Source organism: Staurois parvus, unplaced genomic scaffold (assembly GCF_062004578.1).
Source record: "Staurois parvus isolate SC_StPar_1 unplaced genomic scaffold, SC_StPar_1.0 ptg000425l, whole genome shotgun sequence".
NCBI lineage: Eukaryota > Metazoa > Chordata > Amphibia > Anura > Ranidae > Staurois > Staurois parvus.
Window position 1 is genome coordinate 2985152 of NW_028318221.1, and position 19816 is coordinate 3004967.

The 19816-nt window shown below is 42.3% G+C and overlaps 1 protein-coding gene across 3 annotated transcripts in view; it reads right to left on the reverse strand.

Annotated features, from left to right (window-relative positions):
- THOP1 (thimet oligopeptidase 1) overlaps positions 1-19816 on the reverse strand; it is a 62170-nt gene that overhangs the window by 16717 nt on the left and 25637 nt on the right. For all 3 annotated transcript variants that reach the window (XM_089687427.1, XM_089687428.1, XM_089687429.1), the window contains exons 6-10: positions 13726-13886; positions 13499-13634; positions 10714-11080; positions 10435-10636; positions 10169-10355 (exon numbers count right to left, since the gene is read on the reverse strand). In XM_089687427.1, the coding sequence (XP_089543553.1) occupies positions 10169-10355; positions 10435-10636; positions 10714-11080; positions 13499-13634; positions 13726-13886 (1053 nt within the window). The remainder of the gene's footprint in view (positions 1-10168; positions 10356-10434; positions 10637-10713; positions 11081-13498; positions 13635-13725; positions 13887-19816) is intronic.

A 19816-nucleotide genomic window follows, 5' to 3' on the forward strand; every position in this document is an offset into this window, starting at 1 on the left:
GAAGAGGGGATCAAACATCCTTTTTACACAATGTGGAGAATTAACCCCTTAAGTTCCACAGTGAGTATAACAAGCATGCTTTACTACATATACAGACTGATTTTACTGTTGTGGGTTTAGTAACACTTTAAAGTGACTCTTTCAGCACAGGATCATTTATAGCCAAAATCATACCTGCTAAAAGAAGAGGGAATAAACTTACATTTCCATTAGCGGTTTCACTGCTCCCTGCCTGTTGCAAGTATTTGACCAGTAGGATGGGTCGTATGCTTGTTTCCCCTATAGCACGATGCGGTTTTTCCTACTGGCTCATATTTCCTTTAGTAACATGCGAATCAGTGGGAAAAGTAAAAATGCAAGGTAGGGGAGCATTCCACAATTATGTTGAAAACAAAGTGGCCGTAGAGCAGAGAAGCAAATGGCATTTCAAGACGGCTTTTGGTTTACTTTTTACTTTTTTAAGTAGGTATGGTTTTGGCTATAAAAGTGACCTTGTAATAAGTTCAGCCTGGCATTGAACGTTAAACTTAAAGTATATGTAAAACCAAATCACTAAAATAACATACTGTATGGTAATAATTATTATTATACAGGATTTATATAGCGCCAACAATTTGCACAGCACTTTACAAAATAAAAGTAGAAATTACAGTTCCAATACAATTTAGTACAAGAGGAAACAGAGGGCCCTGCTCGTTAGAGCTTACAATCTAGGAGGAAGGGTTGAGTGATACAAAAGGCAATAGCTGTGGGGGATGATCTGATGGAGGAAATAAAAGGCAGTTTACTAGTTAGAATCAGGATAGGCTTCTTTAAAAGAGAGAGGTTTTCAGGGATCGTCTAAAGGTGGATAGATTAGGAGATAGTTGGACAGATTGGCGTAGGGAGTTCTGTAGGATGGGAGAAGCTCGGAGAAGTCCTGGAGGCGAGCATGGGAGGAGGTGAAACGGGAACTAGAGAGTAGAAGGTCTTGGGAGGATCGAAGAGAGAGGTTTGGTAGATATTTTGAGATCAGGTTAGTGATGTAGCTGGGGGCAGAGTTGTGGATGGATTTGTAAGTTGTTGTTAGTATTTTGAATTTTATTCATTGGGCGAGTGGAAGCCAGTAGAAGGATTGTAAGAGAGGGGTAGCAGACACTGAACGGTTGATAAGGTGGATGAGCCTGGCAGCAGTATTCATCATGGACTGGAGGGGGGATAGCCTATGTAAAGGTAAGCCAATGAGGAGGGAGTTGCAGTAGTCGAGGTGAGAGATAACCAGGGAGTAAATTAGGAGCTTTGTGGTATCATTGTTTAAAAAGGGGCGTAGTCTGGAGATGTTGTGGAGGTTGAGGCAGCATGATTTGGACAGGGATTGGATGTGGGCCTGAAAGGATAGTTCAGAATCCAGGGTTACCCCTAGCACTCTGGCATGTGGGGATGGGTTGATAATGATAATGATGAGTGAGTAGAAGCATGTGTCCATTGTTTTAGGTCAAAAGAAGTGGTTAGGCTGAGAAGTTTAGAAGTAGCAGGAGTGTTAGGATTAACAGGGATGTTGAAATAACCAAGAATGATTGTGGGAATATCAGAAGAGAGAAAGTAAGGCAATCTGTGAACTTCATATAAGGAGAGGGACAGAGAGAGAAGTGAACGAAGGACCTGAAAAGTGCTTTGAGGGGATAGGAGGATTCCAACTCCACCTCCTTTCTGTCCAGTAGGCCTGGGAGAGTGAGTCCAGAGAAGACCACCATGGGAGAGGGCAGCAGAAGAGGGAAAGTCAGATTCATGAAGCCAGGTTTCTGTAACTGCAAGCAGGTTAAAGGAGTTTGTGATAAAAAGGTCATGGACAGAGGTGAGTTTGTTACAGACAGAGCGGTCATTCCAAAACGGCACAGGCAAAGGAGAGGCTGGTTCTAGGAAGAAGAGAAATAGTAACCAGATTGTGTGGATTGCGGCCGCTGTTAGAGGATAGGGGGTGCCGGGTGTGTTGGTTAAACGAAAAAGATGGCGTCCCAGGATTTGGGGAAATGTCTCCAGTTGTTACGAGAAGCAGAAGGGTGAAAGAGGTAATATGGGAGTATGACTTATATGGAGGGACAGGTCCCAGTGTCCTGGAGGTTTTATTAGTATGTGGGTTCAGAATTAGCAGGAGTAGATGACTACCAGTAATAAGGTGAAGACAGGAGTGAGGGTGATATATATAAGCTGCGGGGTGGAGAAGAGAGGTGAAGGAGAGAGCGTTTGAAGAGGGAGGATACAACTGTAAGAAGGAGGAGTAGGGAGTTCATGTTAGAGTGGTGAGATGAAGAAGCAAACTGGGTAAGAGCTGAAAGAGCTGGCTGGGAAACAGGTCACCTGTAGTCTGTTTAGTATTTGAAGTTGTCAGCTGTGATTTCTCGCTTTGTGCTTTTGCTGAAGTGCAGAGCCGAAGTGCAATACTCAATACTTAATCCAAGATCAATACTTTATCCAAGATGATAGTTGCCAATGCTACCCCTGGCTGTGCCTCCCCTAAGGAGGTCTAAATTTATACTGAGTTGGGTGGGAGTATTACCAATTAATCATTTGGGAATGCATAGGAGAGATAGATGGCTAGCAGGGCAAACTTCTCACATCAAAGGAGGACTACAAGAGAGCAGGAGAGCAGTGTTGTAAATATTAGGATCAGCTCAGAAATTTGGGTTAGACAAGAAGAGTAAAATAAACACCACAGTAATATGGGCATCTCCAGCTTCTATTTGTATTGTACCTGGTGATCCTGACATAAAGGTCATTGTTCAGACACTTCCTGTTTTAAGCTGACAAAACTCTGTCCCTGTCTCCTAGTCCCATGACAGACTGCAAGTGGCCATTTCAACACGTTAAGCAGGAATGGTCCACTGGTCCAACCTTATCTCAACATTTCCAAGAGAGGATCATATTCTGTTTAGATCCTTCCTAGTTGCTGAAGGCTTCCTCTGATTTTGATCATACCCAAACTAACCTGTAGGTATCAATGAAGGTGAATAGTCTCTTTAAATTGTTTGTTAATAAATGTTTGCTACACTCAGGCTCATAAGGACCTGATGGATCCTGATATCCAAATATCAGAAGTTCTGCAATGCATTGCAGATCTGAAGACGGGCAAACGCCCAGGTCCAGATGGTTACACGGCTTTATATTACAAGAAATTGGCTGATGTGCTTGCCCCTCACCTTGCCACTATGTTCAATGCGGTGAAGGGAGGTTCGAACTTTTCCCCTGATTCTTTGACTGCTAATGTGGTTATGATCCCAAAACCGGATCGTGATCATTCCTCTTGAGCAAAATATAGGCCAATTTCTCTTAACATTGACATGAAAATCCTCACCAAGATCTTAGCCACTCGTTTGAACTCTTTCCTTTCTCGTCTGATAAAGGACCAGGTGGGTTTCGTCCCCCACAGACAAGCCGGAGATGCCATCAGATGCATTTTGCAGCTACAACATTTGGCTCATGTTCACAAAATTGATATCATGCTCCTATCACTAGATATCAACAAGGCCTTTGACACTTTGTCCTGGCCTTATCTTATGTCGGTCCTTCACCATTTTGGCTTTGGTCCCTCGTTCTTACATTGGATCTCCTCACTATATACGTCCACTCAAATATTATGGTTTTGAGTCCTCAACGTTCCCGATTGGCAGAGGTTCTAGACAAGGGTGCCCACTTTCTCCTATACTATTTATCTTGGCTTTGAAACCTTTGACAGAAGCCATTCGTATGCATCCTGATATTAAGGGAATAGATGTAGCTGGTTCTCAGCATAAGTTATCTCTGTTCGCTGACGATATATTGTTGTCGGTCACGAACCCAGGAGTTACTTTGCCAAATTTACTTGCGGTTTTGGACTCCTTTGCAGTTCTCTCAGGCCTCCATATTAACCCTGCCAAATCTAAGGCTATGTCAATTACCCTCTCACCATCACTTTTGGCTGCTCTGAAACATTCGTTCCCTTTTCAATGGCTCTCGGCCTTGCCGTATTTAGGAATCAAGCTCACCCCAACTTATGAAGGACTATACCGGGCTAATTTCCCCGCCGTCTTTAATGAACTGACAGAACTGTTGTCCTCCTGGTCTCATTATCCGCTATCGTGGTTCGGTAGAATCAATGCGATCCGTATGACCTATCTTCCCAAATTATTGTATGTGTTTCGAGTTCTATATGTTCCCTTGCATATACAGTGGGGCAAAAAAGTAATTAGTCAGCCACCAATTGTGCAAGTTCTCCCACTTAAAAAGATGAGAGAGGCCTGTAATTGGCATCATAGGTAGACCTCAACTATGAGAGACAAAATGAGAAAAAAAATCCAGACAATCACATTGGCTGATTTGGAAAGAATTTATCATTTTGTCTCTCAATGTGATTGTCTGGATTTTTTTTCTCATTTTGTCTCTCATAGTTGAGGTCTACCTATGATGCCAATTACAGGCCTCTCTCATCTTTTTAAGTGGGAGAACTTGCACAATTGGTGGCTGACTAAATACTTTTTTGCCCCACTGTACTGCGTATTCATCAGCAAAAACTCCTCTTTTATTTGGAGTTCTTCTCGACCCAGAATTAGTAAACAAATTTTATTTGCTCGAAAGACCGTGGGTGGGTTATCTGTCCCAAATCTTCAGTCTTACTATCTGGCGGCCAATATTGCCCCCTTACCCCATCTCCATGCATCTCACAACTTTCCCTTATGGGCTTCTATAGACTTGATGGACTCCCACCCGATACCACTCTCTTCTTTGCTGTGGCTTCCTTCTACTCATCGACCTTCATCCCTTAGCCCGACGCTGATGCTAACGCTTCGTCTTTGGGATTCTATTAAATATTCTGCAGGCCTCATCTCTGCCCACCTACCGCTGCTACATAACCCATTATTCCCCCCAGGTCGTGATAATCCTGGACAGTTTGCTTGGTGGCAAGCAAATGGCTTCCATGATGTACATTCGATGCTATCTCCCACTTGAATACTCACCTTTGAAACCCTGCGCTCCTCTCATGATATCCCATTGCGGGAATATTTTGGCTACCTTCAACTCCACCACTTTATAAATACATTAATACGTACGCACTCGGGACCCTACAGGTTGTCCCCCTTTGAAAGTCAATGTAGACATAAACACCATGCTCCGGGCTTAATCTCTCTAGTCAACTCTTCCATTATTTCTTATAGAACTCCTCCGGTCTGTTATCATCAGTGTTGGCAGTCGGAACTCAGGGGCACTCTGGATCAACAGGATTGGGGGACCATGACCCAAGCGTTATCTAAATGCTTTAGGAATGTTATTCTAGAAAATGCCTATAAGGTTTTTTATAGATGGCATTATACGCCTGCTCGTCTGGCTTGTTTTATGCCTACATATTCCTCAACTTGCTTTCGGGGCTGTCAACAGATGGGTAGTATGGTCCCTATTTGGTGGACTTGCCCTAAGGTTTGCAGATTGTGGATCAGAGTATATGCCCTCCTCCGTACTATGTTTTACACAGACATTAAGCGCAACCCATATGAAGCGCTTTTATTTAAACCATTAGTGGGCCTACTTTGTCCCGAACAGCAGCTGGCATCACACCTGTTTATGGCTACCAAGCTGACGATCATGAGGGCTTGGAAGACTCCCCTCCTCAGCTATGAGGCTGTCAAAAACCGGATGAACTTCATAATGGTTAACGAAAAACTGACGGCTATACTGCTAGACACCCACACAAAATTCCTGCAGACATGGCGTCCCTGGCTTGATATAGCCCAACCATCGAGATTGGACCAGTCCCTTTTGTTGATATAAAATTTACATATTAGTTTATTCTTTTTTTTTTCTGTTGCGATCCCCCTGGAGCCCTTTTTGTTTTGGTCTCCTTACTCATCGTTCCTCCCTTTCCTTTGGTCTAGTCTGTCTTTCTGCTATTTGTATTTGATTGTGATTATCGCTTTGAGTGCCGCACCAGCAATACTATATCCTTACGCTGGACTCCATCGGGAGCCATGCGTGTGGAATGCCTATCTGCGTTTAGAGAGGCTCCATCTCATATCTTCTTCGCTTTCTGTATGCTGATATAGTGACAATTTTTCGTTAGAGTTTATATTGACATTGGTCTTTAAATGTTTACCATTTTTGCAACTTATTGTTTTTTCCCTTTTTTGTGTTCTCTTTTTTTCTGTACCCGGCACTTAAGTATGCAGTTTATTTCTATGTCTCTCCATCAGTACATATTCTGTAATATTCGTTGAATACCCTGTATGTTTTATTCCTGTTGATCAATGCATCTGTTTTTGACTGTTTCTCTGCTCCTATCTATTCTATAATAAAATTCTTTGTAAAGCAAGAAATGTTTGCTACACCATTACTAGACAAAAAGATTTATTCTCCACCAAAAGAATAAACTGGGAGATGTAGCAAAAAAAATATCACTACTGCCCCATGGATTACTCAAGCCATCCAATTAAATTATCTGGTTATTGATAAGTCTCCCTGAGTGTTTAAAATTTCAATCCACCAGGTCAACCTTTACTTTTTGGGTTGCAACACCTTCAGCAACAGAAAAGCAGACCTGTAAAATGGCTACTTGGACGAGCATCAATACCTTTGTGAGGAACTACAGGCTAGACAAGGACCTGAATCAGAAGGCAGGCTTTACCTGAAAAGTTTATTTAATTTGTGACCCACCCATAGAGTACTTATCTCTCGGATGGGTTTTCACAGAGCATAGTGGAAAACATAAAATTTGTCTTATTGGTAATTCTATTTCCATGTAGTCTCCTTGAGCACAGGCTCAGCTGTCCACCATATAATGTGTCTAAGTCCTTCCTTTTGCTAGGTTGTGTACTAAGGAGGTGCTCTGGTGTTCCTAAAATTTCTCTCAGAATCCAGTCACAGGGAGGCAGTCTCTATTTCATGTACTGTTAAAGACGTAGTTTAGATACTGTATCCTACACCAAAGTTCTGAACCTTTTTTCAGTCAAGGCACCCTTTAAAAAATTCTGCACAAATCTTGAGGCACCACATTCCAAAACATAAACTAAACAAAGTTTTACATAAATGCAGAAACATCCACACATGTAGGACACCGAACAGAGGTAATTTTTTCTTCCAAAGAAAACACACCTTTTGCACGCTGGTACTGACTAGTTTTCCAATGTTTTTCTTCTCCCTCATTTTCTCTCTCTCACTCAGCTAATATGAATACTGTGCTAACAAAGAGGCAGGGGAGGGTCAAACAAGGGTGCTGAGCAGGCACCCAGCATCCTCCCTATCAAAAGGAGGACATCGATTGTTCAGGCGCCAGTACACCAAGACACCAAGAGAAAAATGGTGACAGGAAAGACCTCCAGCAGATTGACAGCCTGAACTCTGTTCCTGTGAGCGGTGTGAAGGGGGTGTGTCTCTTCCCTCCAATCAGCTCTCACAGCTCTTCTCACTGATCTCTGCAGAGTGTAATTGCAGCTCTCTACCCCTGTTTTCTGAACCTTCAGACAAGCTTTATAAATTCAGCATTTTGAATGGATATAGAGAAGACTGTAGATAGACAGGTACTGTACATACCTATGTAGGAGGATATGCTTCATCTCTGTGTATCGCCTGAGGCCATGCACTTCACTGGGTATATGTAAGGGTTTACAGCCACTTTAAGTAATCTTCTTTTACAATTTTTTGTATTAAAGCTGTGTGCGAAAACTGCTTACTGTAGTACAAACATAAATGTGTAACAGAGAACACAAGTAGCTGGTAGATTAGTCTCCACAGTAGCGAGTCTATTAGGAGAGAGCATATAGCTCAATCTACAATTCACAGAAAACACTGCAACTTAATTATTTAAAAGGAGGACCCTACATGCAGCACATCAGCTAAGGACAAGTACTTCTGGTCATGTAAAAAAAACAAAAACACACAACATATTATTAGGGCAGTCAGTAGCTGCTGTCTGCAAACACTCATGGCATCACAGTTATCGGTAAAGTTGACCAAAAACTTGCAAATTTTGCAAGTCCAGCAGAGCACGACCAAATTTTGATTAGCGCTTGGCCTCACCTGCTCAACATTAGTTGATGATTTAATCAACTTCTGTCAAAGGGACAGAGGTTAAGGCATCTATTACCAAGGCTAGGTCCCTTTTGCATAAGGAAAAGTACATAGGTACTTTCGTGTTATCCTAGTTTGCAACTTAGTTTAGTGAACAAGATAAAAATAATATATAAGTAGATAATAGAGCGCTGGGAACGTGGAAGTAAAGCAGCTAGCATAAAAGGTAACCTTGGGACCCAGATGAGAACATGTAAAATAAGATATGCAGCGCTATTAAAGTTAGTAAGAACAGGCGGAAAATCAGAACATGAATAGCATAATAACTTATATGAAAAAACTCAGTCCATATTGCATGGTGAGATAAAGTGATAGGTGCAATTGTCCCAATATTCCTTGTTCAAAGATATTCGTGACTCTTGTGATCTCGTGATTGTACAAATAATGCACTAACCAGATAGCGCAAAAGATGCGCATGGAGCAATTAAGACCCGCTCCTGGTGCTCTGGACTTGTGATATTAGGAGGATGTCATCTGCAGGTTGGCCACCAGATGTCATCAATCCAGGTATAATGGTAAGTCATCCACCAGACAGATCATCAGCGGGGGAGGGGGTGATCACACATCATTCCCAAATAAACGTAACCTTCAAAAGCGGGCTGGCGGGCCCTCTGCACGGCATCGGCGAAGGCGTCCTTGCGGTTCCCGGTCTGGGCTCCGGGATAGCCGACTATCCCGGAGCCGTGCAGAGGGCCCGCCAGCCCGCTTTTGAAGGTTACGTTTATTTGGGAATGATGTGTGATCACCCCCTCCCCCGCTGATGATCTGTCTGGTGGATGACTTACCATTATACCTGGATTGATGACATCTGGTGGCCAACCTGCAGATGACATCCTCCTAATATCACAAGTCCAGAGCACCAGGAGCGGGTCTTAATTGCTCCATGCGCATCTTTTGCGCTATCTGGTTAGTGCATTATTTGTACAATCACGAGATCACAAGAGTCACGAATATCTTTGAACAAGGATTATTGGGACAATTGCACCTATCACTTTATCTCACCATGCAATATGGACTGAGTTTTTTCATAAGTTATTATGCTATTCATGTTCTGATTTTCCGCCTGTTCTTACTAACTTTAATAGCGCTGCATATCTTATTTTACAAGATAAAAATAATAGCTTATTGAAAGTCAAAATGGCAAAACCAACATATGCTGTAAAATTAACTTTCAATACAGAGATTTCACTTTATCCCTTCTGGTACTTCTCTTGCTCTCACATTCTAGCCCTGATATGTAGGAACTGCAAGAGCCTAATACAAGGTCAATAGTTACACTGCTTGCATTTAAAGTCTTACTATACGCCCTCTCCCCATGTTGTCTTTTTGTTACCCTCCTATCTGTAGTGGTGTGTTCTCTTCAAAACACCTACTCACCTGCACAACAAATGCAACATGGTCTGTCTGTGTCACCTGTTCAGGGGGGACATTCACCTTGTCCCAAGCCACCATTTTGGCGCTCTTCAGCTGGCTTCCTCTTCCATGTGCAGTTAGCCAGCTACCGATGACATGCTGGGCCTGCCCTCCCCCCTGGCCTTCCGCCCGATCCTGCAGTCTTCTGGCAGATGTAAGTATTCCAGGAGACTGCAAGACCAGATACAGGCGATTCTGGCCTAGGCCACAATGAGCAGTCGGAGTTTTGTAATTGCAAGATGAAATTCAGTCTTCTAAACTTACTCTTCCCTACCTGTAATAAGCACATTATGTACAGTGCGAATTGGCCTTGTGCCTAATGAACTGCATAAATTTAAATTGTTCAATGTAAGCTATTTAGCGCTCAACTCCAGACAGGTATAAAAGGCGCAAATTAATCCAGTTATGTATTAAAAACATAATTAAAGTGAAACTTAACTCCCAAAAGTGAGTTTGTTCCACTTAAAAAAACAAAAAAAAAAAAACTTGGGGGGGATGGAAGCAATTCTTTCATGGGGGGGGGGGGGGGGGAGGAGGCTTTGGAGATATTTAAATGGAACAAACTCCCTTCTTACATTATTAGGCTTATTACAGGTAGGGAAGAGTAAGATTAGAAGATTGTGAATTTCATCTTGCAATTACAAAAACAGTATACACTTAACAGATAATTAACAGTGAATCATACCTGTGTTTGCTAGACGAGATTTTATAAGCTTCTCTAAAGTTTCTTCTGGAATGGGAAGACCAGTCTTGTAATGTTTTGACATTCTCTGAAGAGGCTGCCTCTCCCACACCCAATTTTCCAGCATTTGAGATGGTGCTTCAACAAAATCTCTCTCCACGTGTGTTCCACTAAACATTGCGAAATCTGCCTGTGACACACATATAGTGTAAAAGTAAAGTCCAGTACAATCAATGTATATTACAGAAAATGACCCAGATGTCACCTACCTGAGAACAAAGCTGATGCATCACATGCCCAAATTCATGGAAGTATGTTTCTACTTCATCATGCTGTAAAAGAGATGGGGCATCCTGTGTGGGTTTGGTGAAGTTGGCAACCATGGCAGCCACAGATATCTGTCTTGTGCCATCAGGTAAAAGGCACCCTGGCTGCAGCCCAAAGCAAGCTGCATGGGAATACTTTCCCTCACTGCAAAATACAGTATATGGTAAGAAAATACACAAGTAAATCTTTTCAGAAGCATGTAAATAAATATAGTAGCTTACCGAGGGTACAAATCGAGATAGAATTTTCCTAGCAGCTGTCCAGTTGTTGCATCTTTCACAGAGAACAAGGAAACATCCTCATGCCACACAGGAGCATCTTTCTCCAGCTTAAAGGTCAGGCCAAGCAGCTCTTGATAAATATTCAGCAGGCCAGAGGTCACCACTTCCATTGGAAAATATTCTTTTAGAAGATTTTGGTCCACACTATATGTGGTCTCTTCTACCTGGTTCATAAAGTACCTCATGTCCCAGGCATTAACCTGATCATCAAATTCAAGGCCTCTCTTCTCACACTCCTTCCTTTTGAGTTCCCACATAACAGCTCTTTCCTGCTCTCCCAAAGTTTTCAGCTTCTGTGATAATTCATCTGGAAATATACATACAATAATGTCTATAGTCAGAAAGATGTTCTGTGTATGTCAAATTCAATAGATCTTTAAAATAGAAGAATTTAAGTTCAGACACAATATATCTGGGTGTTTTTGCTGTTAAAAGGATAAGTTCACCGTTATAAAAAAAAAAAAAAAAATAATAATAATAATAATAATAATAATAATAATAATAATAATAATAATAATAAATGCACATTTATTAATTTGTTTTACTAGGAGCCTGCAAAGCATTACATTTGCGATCAGCAGATTAAGGGTGCAGTGCAGGACTCCGGGAGACTGTAGCTGTCTGCTCATACCTCATACGGGCAGACAGTTACTGAATGACAGGAAGCATCAATGAACTTAGTGAATTGCCAAAGCGCTGTTGAGTGCTCTGAGAACTGCAAACCATCAGCAGCAAAAGCTGACGATATTTGTAGCTCTCCCATTAACAGAACTCTGCAAATGAGAGGACGCGGCCGGGTACATCCCCGGTTCCCATTAACACACAGTGTAAGAAGACACAACTCTAGTCCCTGCATTAAAGATTGCGACATAGGACACTGCAAGAAAAGATGGCACCAGCTTAAACCTCAACATAGGCAAGTAAAAGATATAGAAGCTACTTACTCAGTAAGTGATTAAACCAGCTGCTGATAGTGCTTAAAAAACTAAGGGTTTCATATCACTTTACGGTATAAAAAAAGAACACACACACACTACTTTCCCTACACCCCATTTCCAAACACTTACCTGCTATCCTTGTAACCAACACTAGATACATGATCGAACAGCGCCACTCCACCCTGAGCTTCCTGGATCCTCGCAGACATAGAGGGCAGGAGAACGATAGGCTCCTGCTGCCATCAGTCAAATTACTGGGAGGTGGGAACAGCACATGTGGCTTGCCAGCTGTGTGTGTGTGTCTCTATGGATGCACACAGTTAGGCTCAGGGAGAGCACATGCATGCACAGATGTCTCCTTAGCAATGACAAGCTAAGGAGACACCCACAAGTGGGAAGGGGGCACAGCGCCCTTGGGACAGGAGGGAAGGATCATTTAGAAGAAGAGCACCACACATAATACTATGTGTTGACCATCTCTTATGAAACAACAAAAAGGGGTTTAGTATTAATACTAAAAACTACACTATGGATTCAAAGACATCCTGATTTATTTTCTCTGAGCTTGAGGGCTGCATTCAGTAGATCATGTCAGATTTTAAACACGTGTTTACATTGAATGAAAAACACATGAAAAATCAGGTTTATGTGCATTTTCCTGCTTTGCATTGAGCACTGACGTGTTTATATGCTGTTCCATTATAACCACTGGAAATGCAAGTATGCTAATAGAAATAAGGGTGAATGAAGGCTTTTAAAACAACAAAACATGGAGCAAACACAAGGGAACCACAGTAAAAGAGGTTCATTTTAAAGTACTTTCTTTTTTTGGATTTTAAAACAATGGTTTATTTAAAATGTAATGCCATATCAAATTGTGTATCCTTTCCTCAATACAAAACTATGGGCTTCATCTGTCAAAAAGGACTACTAAAAAAAAACGGTGATTGCTTCCCTGTAGCATCCAACAAGTTTCAAACCTGCCCTTGAAAATGACAGATGGGTTTAAACAGATGTAACTTTTAAACATTCACTGGAGATGAATCAATCGCTGTGATGATGTAAAACACATGTACTAGTATGTTTAACCTGCAGTGAATGTTTGGAAAAACTTGCATTAGTTGCTTTATAAATATAGCCCAAAGCCTCATTCACATGGGTGTACTACATCAAATGCTTGTGCAAAGGCTGTGTTTAGCCGCATGGCGCTGCATAGGTGTTCCGTACCTCCCCAAGCAGGCAGTCCCATTCATGTCAACTGAGATGCAGCAGCTGCACGGACACAGCCGCTACTCGCAATTTGACAGCTATCTCAGAACATACACTGTCTGCGAAATGCAGATAATATACATACAAGGGCGCACGCAGCAATTTGTAATCTTTCTTTTCGAGAAGAAACTTTGTATACAAAAAAGCCTTAACTTCTATTCCAATTGATTGGAATCCTTGTTCAATGAAAATAAAAAACAGAATTTGTGTACTTACTGGAAAATCTATCACTTGGAGCTCATTAATGGATACGGGATCAGTGGTAATTCAAAGATAACTGGGTTTTACTGCTGCCTTCAGGAAGAATTAGACACTGGCAAAAAAAAAAAGCTGATAGCCAGGCAGGTATAACACCTTTATAGAAGCAAACATTTAGATTGAATTTTGATTGATGTGTGCTCCATTAGCACACAAACTTTAACATATTCCAAAACCATCAATATGAGCATCAACATACTCTTTACTCTTACATTATTATTTTTCTCATTGTCATTTAAAAATTAAGGTACGCTCTTTACCTAAGAAGCTTGCCACAGTTTTGCTGTTCTTTGCCATGTTCATCTCCAATATAAAATCTGCATGTGTGTAAAAGCCAAGTAAACTGCTTTTCTCTTCCCTTAACTTGACAAGTTCACGAAGAATTTTGTTGTTTTCCTGTAAAAGGTCATTTAAAAAAGACAAAATTACTGAGACGGCCATCTATAGATGTGGACTCTCAGGTCCACACAATGAATATTTCCATTACCTCTTTACAGCGGGAGTTAAAAGCCAACTCCACTTTTCTTCGGGTTTCAGGAACAAAGCACTTTTTCATCAGTGGGAAATAATGAGGATATTTCAAAGTAACCTTTAGTTTTCCATCATTATCTTTCTCCAGGGAATTCAAAAAGTCATCAGGAAGCCCTCCTACAAAATCAGATTTTCATTAATACACATATCAATCAAGTATACAAAAGCAATGCAATAAGCTAGGAAGATTAATCTTACATATAATAATGTCCCACTCCTTCATAATACGGTTGCTTGTTCAGAAATTAAGCCCAGGTTCACACCGAATGCAATTTCAAAATAGTGCGATTTTGTCCCATTTAAAGTGCAACTTAAAGGGGGGCGTGGCCTGACATGCCATGCGAGCGGTTGTTCCCTACAGTAGCTCCGGGTTATCCTCTGACAATCCTGCTCCATCCTGATCGTCCACGAGGGTAAGATGGCTCTTTTTTACCCCTAGCTTGTTGGGGCGCATCCGTACCTCCCTGATTAACGGTTTGGTACATGGGAAAACACCGTAAGCAGCCTCCGGCAAAGATTAGCCTTGGCACCCACACTTGCCAAGATGGCCGCCACTTCGCGCTCATCCCCGGCCTCCACTCTGGAGTTGTCTGGGGAGGAGCTGGAGGCCTCTCTGCCCTCCTCGCCTGTTGCTCTGGATCCACCGCTGCTCTCTCAGACTTCCCCCAGTGATGATGGTGCGGAGGAGGCTGCGGAGCCCACCCTACCGGATGTTTTGGCTACCATCAAGGTAAATCACTCTGATCTGATGGGGAAGGTAGAAGAGCTCAAACTTGATTTTACTCTTATGCAATTACTGTATACATAATGTATATAGGATTACTGTATACATGTCATATCACTATAATGGAGTACAGGGGAGCTGGGATATACATTACTGTATACAGTTTTATATTTTGGACTCTTTATTCTAAAGAAAAATGTAATTTCATAAGCTTTAAGGGGGCATGGTTGGAGGCGGGCCGGGGCAAGGTTGGTTGGGGCAACTGGTGGAGAGTAAGGTTTGTGCCTGGCTAGTAGGTCTAGACTCAAAATATTAAGCCCTGGCATAGCACATACAGGGAGGATCTGGCTACGCGTTTACATAACCTTTTTAATTCAGCTTTTGAGGATAGATCACTTCCAGATTCTATGAATGAATCTCCCATAGAGTTAAAAACCAAGCCTGATAAGGACTTGTTACAGTGTGGGTTGTATCGTCCAATTTCATTGCTTAACAGTGATGTTAACAGTTTGGCTAAACTTCTTGCCACCCGTTTGCAGAGAGCAATCTTGACATTAGTGCACTTGGATCAGTCTGGATTTATGCCTGGAAAGAGCACTTTTGACAATATACGACGTCTATATTTACATATGTTATCCTTGGATGTGCAAAAGGGCTTTGACGCAGTTCGCTGGCATTTTTTATGGGAAACTATGTCCCAGATGGGGTTCGGTTCCAAATTTATACGCTGGGTTCAACTGCTATATGCCAATTCCAGGGCTCGGGTTCGTACTTACAGGGATGTATCTTCGGCCTTCCCGTTGCGTAGGGGAACGAGACAAGCGTGTCCCCTCTCGCCCCTCCTGTTTGCTCTGGCCATTGAACCCTTAGCTTTGGTAGTTCGTCAGGAGGTGGCGATTAAGGGCATTCATGTTGGTTTGCTAGAGGGGGAAATTTTCATTATATGCTGATGATGCCCTGGTATATTTGGATGGCTCCGCTGAATCATTCTCTAGTCTGATGTGTGTGGTGGAGGAATTTGGAGAGGCTTCGAGTCTTCAGGTTGTTTGGGACAAATTGTTGGCATTTCTTATTGGCCCCATAGGTCCATATGACTTTTTGTCTAGCACAAAACTGCAAATTTCACATCAATTTAGTTATTTGGGTATCCAAATTTATCTTTCCACTTTTGAATCGCTAGACTTCGTACTTGGGCTACGCTGCCTCTCAATTTGATTGGTAGAATTAATATTTTCAAAATGGTATACTTGCCCAAATTTTTGTATGTATTTAGGTCCTCACCAGTTTTTCTCCCTAGAAAGCTATTTAACAAACTGGATGAGGTTTTGTACTGTTTTCTTTGGGGTGGGTCTCACCCACGGGCGACCAGGGCATCGCTTCAGGCATCTAAGGCGGATCGTGGTCTGGCTTGTCCGAACCTCCATAATTATTTTATTGCCTCCCATCTGGCTTCCATGTACGATTGGTTCTGTGGTTCCTCTCCTACTTCCTCTACTGCTTTTCTCTCTGCCCAGTTTGGCTCTCTTCGGGATACTCTTTATAGGTTTGTTACTCCCATTACTTTCCGATAGACACTAGTTGGCTGGCTTGGTGGGAGGGAAGCAAGTTGTTATCTCCATTTCCTGGTGTATCCCCTCGGATTCCTTTGTGGTACAATCCGAATGTCCCTGAGCTTCTAAACCACCCTGATTTGGGGTGGTGGAGTCGTCTTTGGGTCACTCATCTTTCCCATGTTTTTTTTGATGGGTGTTTTCTGTCCTTTGAGAATTTAAAAACTCGTTATGGTGTGATTAATACATTTTTCTACAAATATTTATTATTATGGCATGCTTTCCGGGTTCAGTTTGGTACTTTAGCCCTTGAACTTTCCACTTTGCCCCTTGAGGGGCTCATGCTGGACCCTGATGTGATGAAGCTGGTTACTACCTTTTACACCCGCCTCCAGGCGGCCAGGACTAACCCCTTTCAAATTGCTCTTCGTAAGTGGGAGGCAATTCTTCCCGGGCTGCCTGGGGAGGGTTGGGAGGAGGTGGAGGAGGTCTGTTTTCAAGATCTTATTAGTACTGCTGGCAGGTTTATTACATTCAAATTCATACATCATCTTCACTATACCCCGGCGAGGCTGGCCCATATGGGCTTTGGATCGGCATCCTCGTGTCCCCGTTGTGGCCTTGAGGGTGCTTGTCTGTTGCACATGTTTTGGGCTTGTCCGGGCCTTGCTTCATATTGCACAGTTTTTAGAAAAAACTGTGCATTTGCCAATGCCATGTACCCCAGAACATGGCCTGTTGGGTATTTTGAACGATTTTTTCCCTCACACTCATTCTAGGACACTGATACGTTTGCTTCTGTTTTATGCTAGAAAACTTGTTGTTTTGTTGAATTGTAAGGATACTTTGCCCACTATACACCGATTTTATTGCATGGTTAATTTAGTGCTGCCTCAATATAAGCTGATCTATAAAGGACGGGCCTGCCCCCAAACATTTACGAAAATCTGGCAGCCTTGGCTAGATATAGCAGACTCTTTTTGAGGAGATGTTCTCTTGTCACAACCATTGTCACAGGGTTCTATGGTTTGAGTGGTTGGATTTTACATGCTAATGATTTCCTGATTTGTAAGGGAGTTGATGGTGCGGGTGTTTGTGCCTGTTTGTGACTGTGCTTGTTTGTGACTGTTGTATATGTTTTGGCTGCTGTTGAATACTTCTGACTGCTTACCTGTTATGTTACTATGTTGTTTTGTGATTCTCTTTTGTTATATGTATGGAGTTTCTTGCCTACAATTATTTGTTTGTTTTTTAATCACCTTTTCTGCATCCTTATTCTTTGATTTTTGTTTTGAGTTCCAGTTATCATTTGTTTTTTTCCTTGTTCTGTTATTGTTTGTTTTATAAATGCAAAATAAAACACCCCTATTGAAGACGTATGTTGATACGAAAACGCATCTAGGAGGAGCCCTTGTACGCCGTGACGTCGGATAAGGGAGGTCCGGTGGCCATCTTGCCAAACCAGCTGGTCAGTTTATTCAGCAGCCTGAACGCTGCTATTTTTAAAAGATACCTTGTGTATGTTTTTATGCTCTAATTTAAATACTTACAAAATAAATATTGTTGCATACTACACTATGGGCATCCATATTTCTTGCTCTGCACCGAGCAATTAAACCCCATCCCAGGACCCCAGGCGATCTATCCGGACTACAGGAGGGAAGCCTATGACCAGACCCCATTGCAGACAACCCGTTAAAGGGGCCCTCTGATTGACATCTTTAACACCCACATCTGCAGAGAAGGGGATCTTGTACCAGGCTGTACCCTAAAGGAGACCTCCGGTTGACTCATTTGATCAATGCGCATTAAGATTGCGCTTCCTGTGAGTGTGCAATCCTACCATTTGTCGCTTATCACCGGATGATTAGTAGCTTACACTGGGATATAAAAGCTGTCACATCTGCTATTGTTTATCTGGAACTATTACCGTCACCCAGCATATTAGCTCTGGGATTTTAGTCACCTTGTCACCTTATTTTGTGTGTGTGTGTGTGTGTGTATATATATATATATATATATATATATATTTGCATTTTTTTGATTGGACGATTATTTTATACCTCTAGGTAATTTATGCATATATCATCTAACTTCAAAGTAGTGCTGATATAGACACAGGTGCCATTTCAATGCCATCTGCCTTATAGTCTATGAGAGTTAAATCACACTGAAGTGGTGAGAAAGGAATGCAGGAACTATTTTTCAAATCACACTACTTGAAATCACAACGATTAAGACATTAAGTGCCATAGGAATACATTAGATGCGACTTCAGATGTGAGTTTACAGTTCAGAACAGAGTGCATTTTTTGTAAAAAAAAAAAATAGTAAGGAGTAATAAGTGGTTTAAAACAACTACATCTAGTAGGTGAACTTAAGAAAAATAAGACGCAGTAAACTTGATGTCAGAGACTCTGAAATACACAAGTCAGCCATAACAGTATAACCACTGACAGGTAGAGTGAATAACATTGATTATCTCTATGCAATGGCACTTGAAAGTGGGTGGAATATATTAGGCAGCAAGTGAACATGTTGTTTCTGAAGTTTATATGGTTGAGGGCAGAAAAAAATGGGCAAGCTTAACCTCCTGACCGCCATATAGTAATATGATGGACGCAAGGTGGTTCTCATATGACGTCCTCCCATTCTCACCGCGCATGCGCGGCTCCCGGACACAGCGGATCACCGATCCACGGAAAGAGCCAAACATGTCGACTCGGTCATGTGATCAGCTGTGTCCAATCACAGCTGATCACATGTAAACAGGGAAATGCCGGTTATCGACATTTCTCTCCCCACAAGCTGTCACGCTGACAGCTCGTGAGGAGAGGAGAGCCGGTAATCGGCATTCCTCGGAGGGGACATGTACACAGATCATCAGAACACTGATGATCAGTGTGCCCTGATGATCTGTGTAGCCCCAGCAGAGCCACCTGTCAGTGTCCATCAGTGCCAGCTCTCAGTGCTCATCCATGCCATCTGCCAGTGCCCATCAGTGCCACATATCAGTGCCCATCTGAGCTGCCTTTCAGGGTCACCCATCAGTGCCACCTATCAGTGCTGCCAGTCAGTGCCTCCTATCAGTGCGCATCAGTGCTGCCTATCAGTGCCCGTCAGTGATGCCTATCAGTGCCACCTAACAGTGCCAGTCAGTCAGTGCCGCCTATCAGTGCCATATATGAGTGCTGCCTTTCAGTGCCCATCAGTGATGCCTGTCAATGCCCATCAGTGGCACCTACCAGTGCCTCCTCATCAGTGCCACCTATCAGTGTCCATCAGTGCAGCTTATCAGAACCCATCACTGCAGCCTCATTAGCGCACATCAATGAAGGAGAAAAATCACTTTACAAAATTTTATAACAAAAACTAAGAAAAAACGTTTTTTTCCCCAAAATTTTCAGTGGTTTTTGGTTTAAGAAAAAATAAAAAACCCAGAGGTGATTAAATACCACCAAAATAAAGCTCTGTCACAAAAAAATGATAAAAATGTCATATGGGTACAGTGTTATATGACCGCGTAATTGTCATTCAAAGTGCAACAGCGCTGAAAGCTGGAAATTGGCCTGTAGGAAAGTGGTTAAGGATTTGAGCTACATTGACAAAGGCCAAATTGTAATGGCTAGATGACTGGGACAGAGCAACTGAGAAACCATCTCTTGTGGGATGTTCCCGGTCTACAGTGGTCAGGACCTACCAAAAGTGGTCCAAGGAAGGGAAATCAGCGACAGGGTCATGGATAGCCAATGCTCATTGATACATGTGGGGAG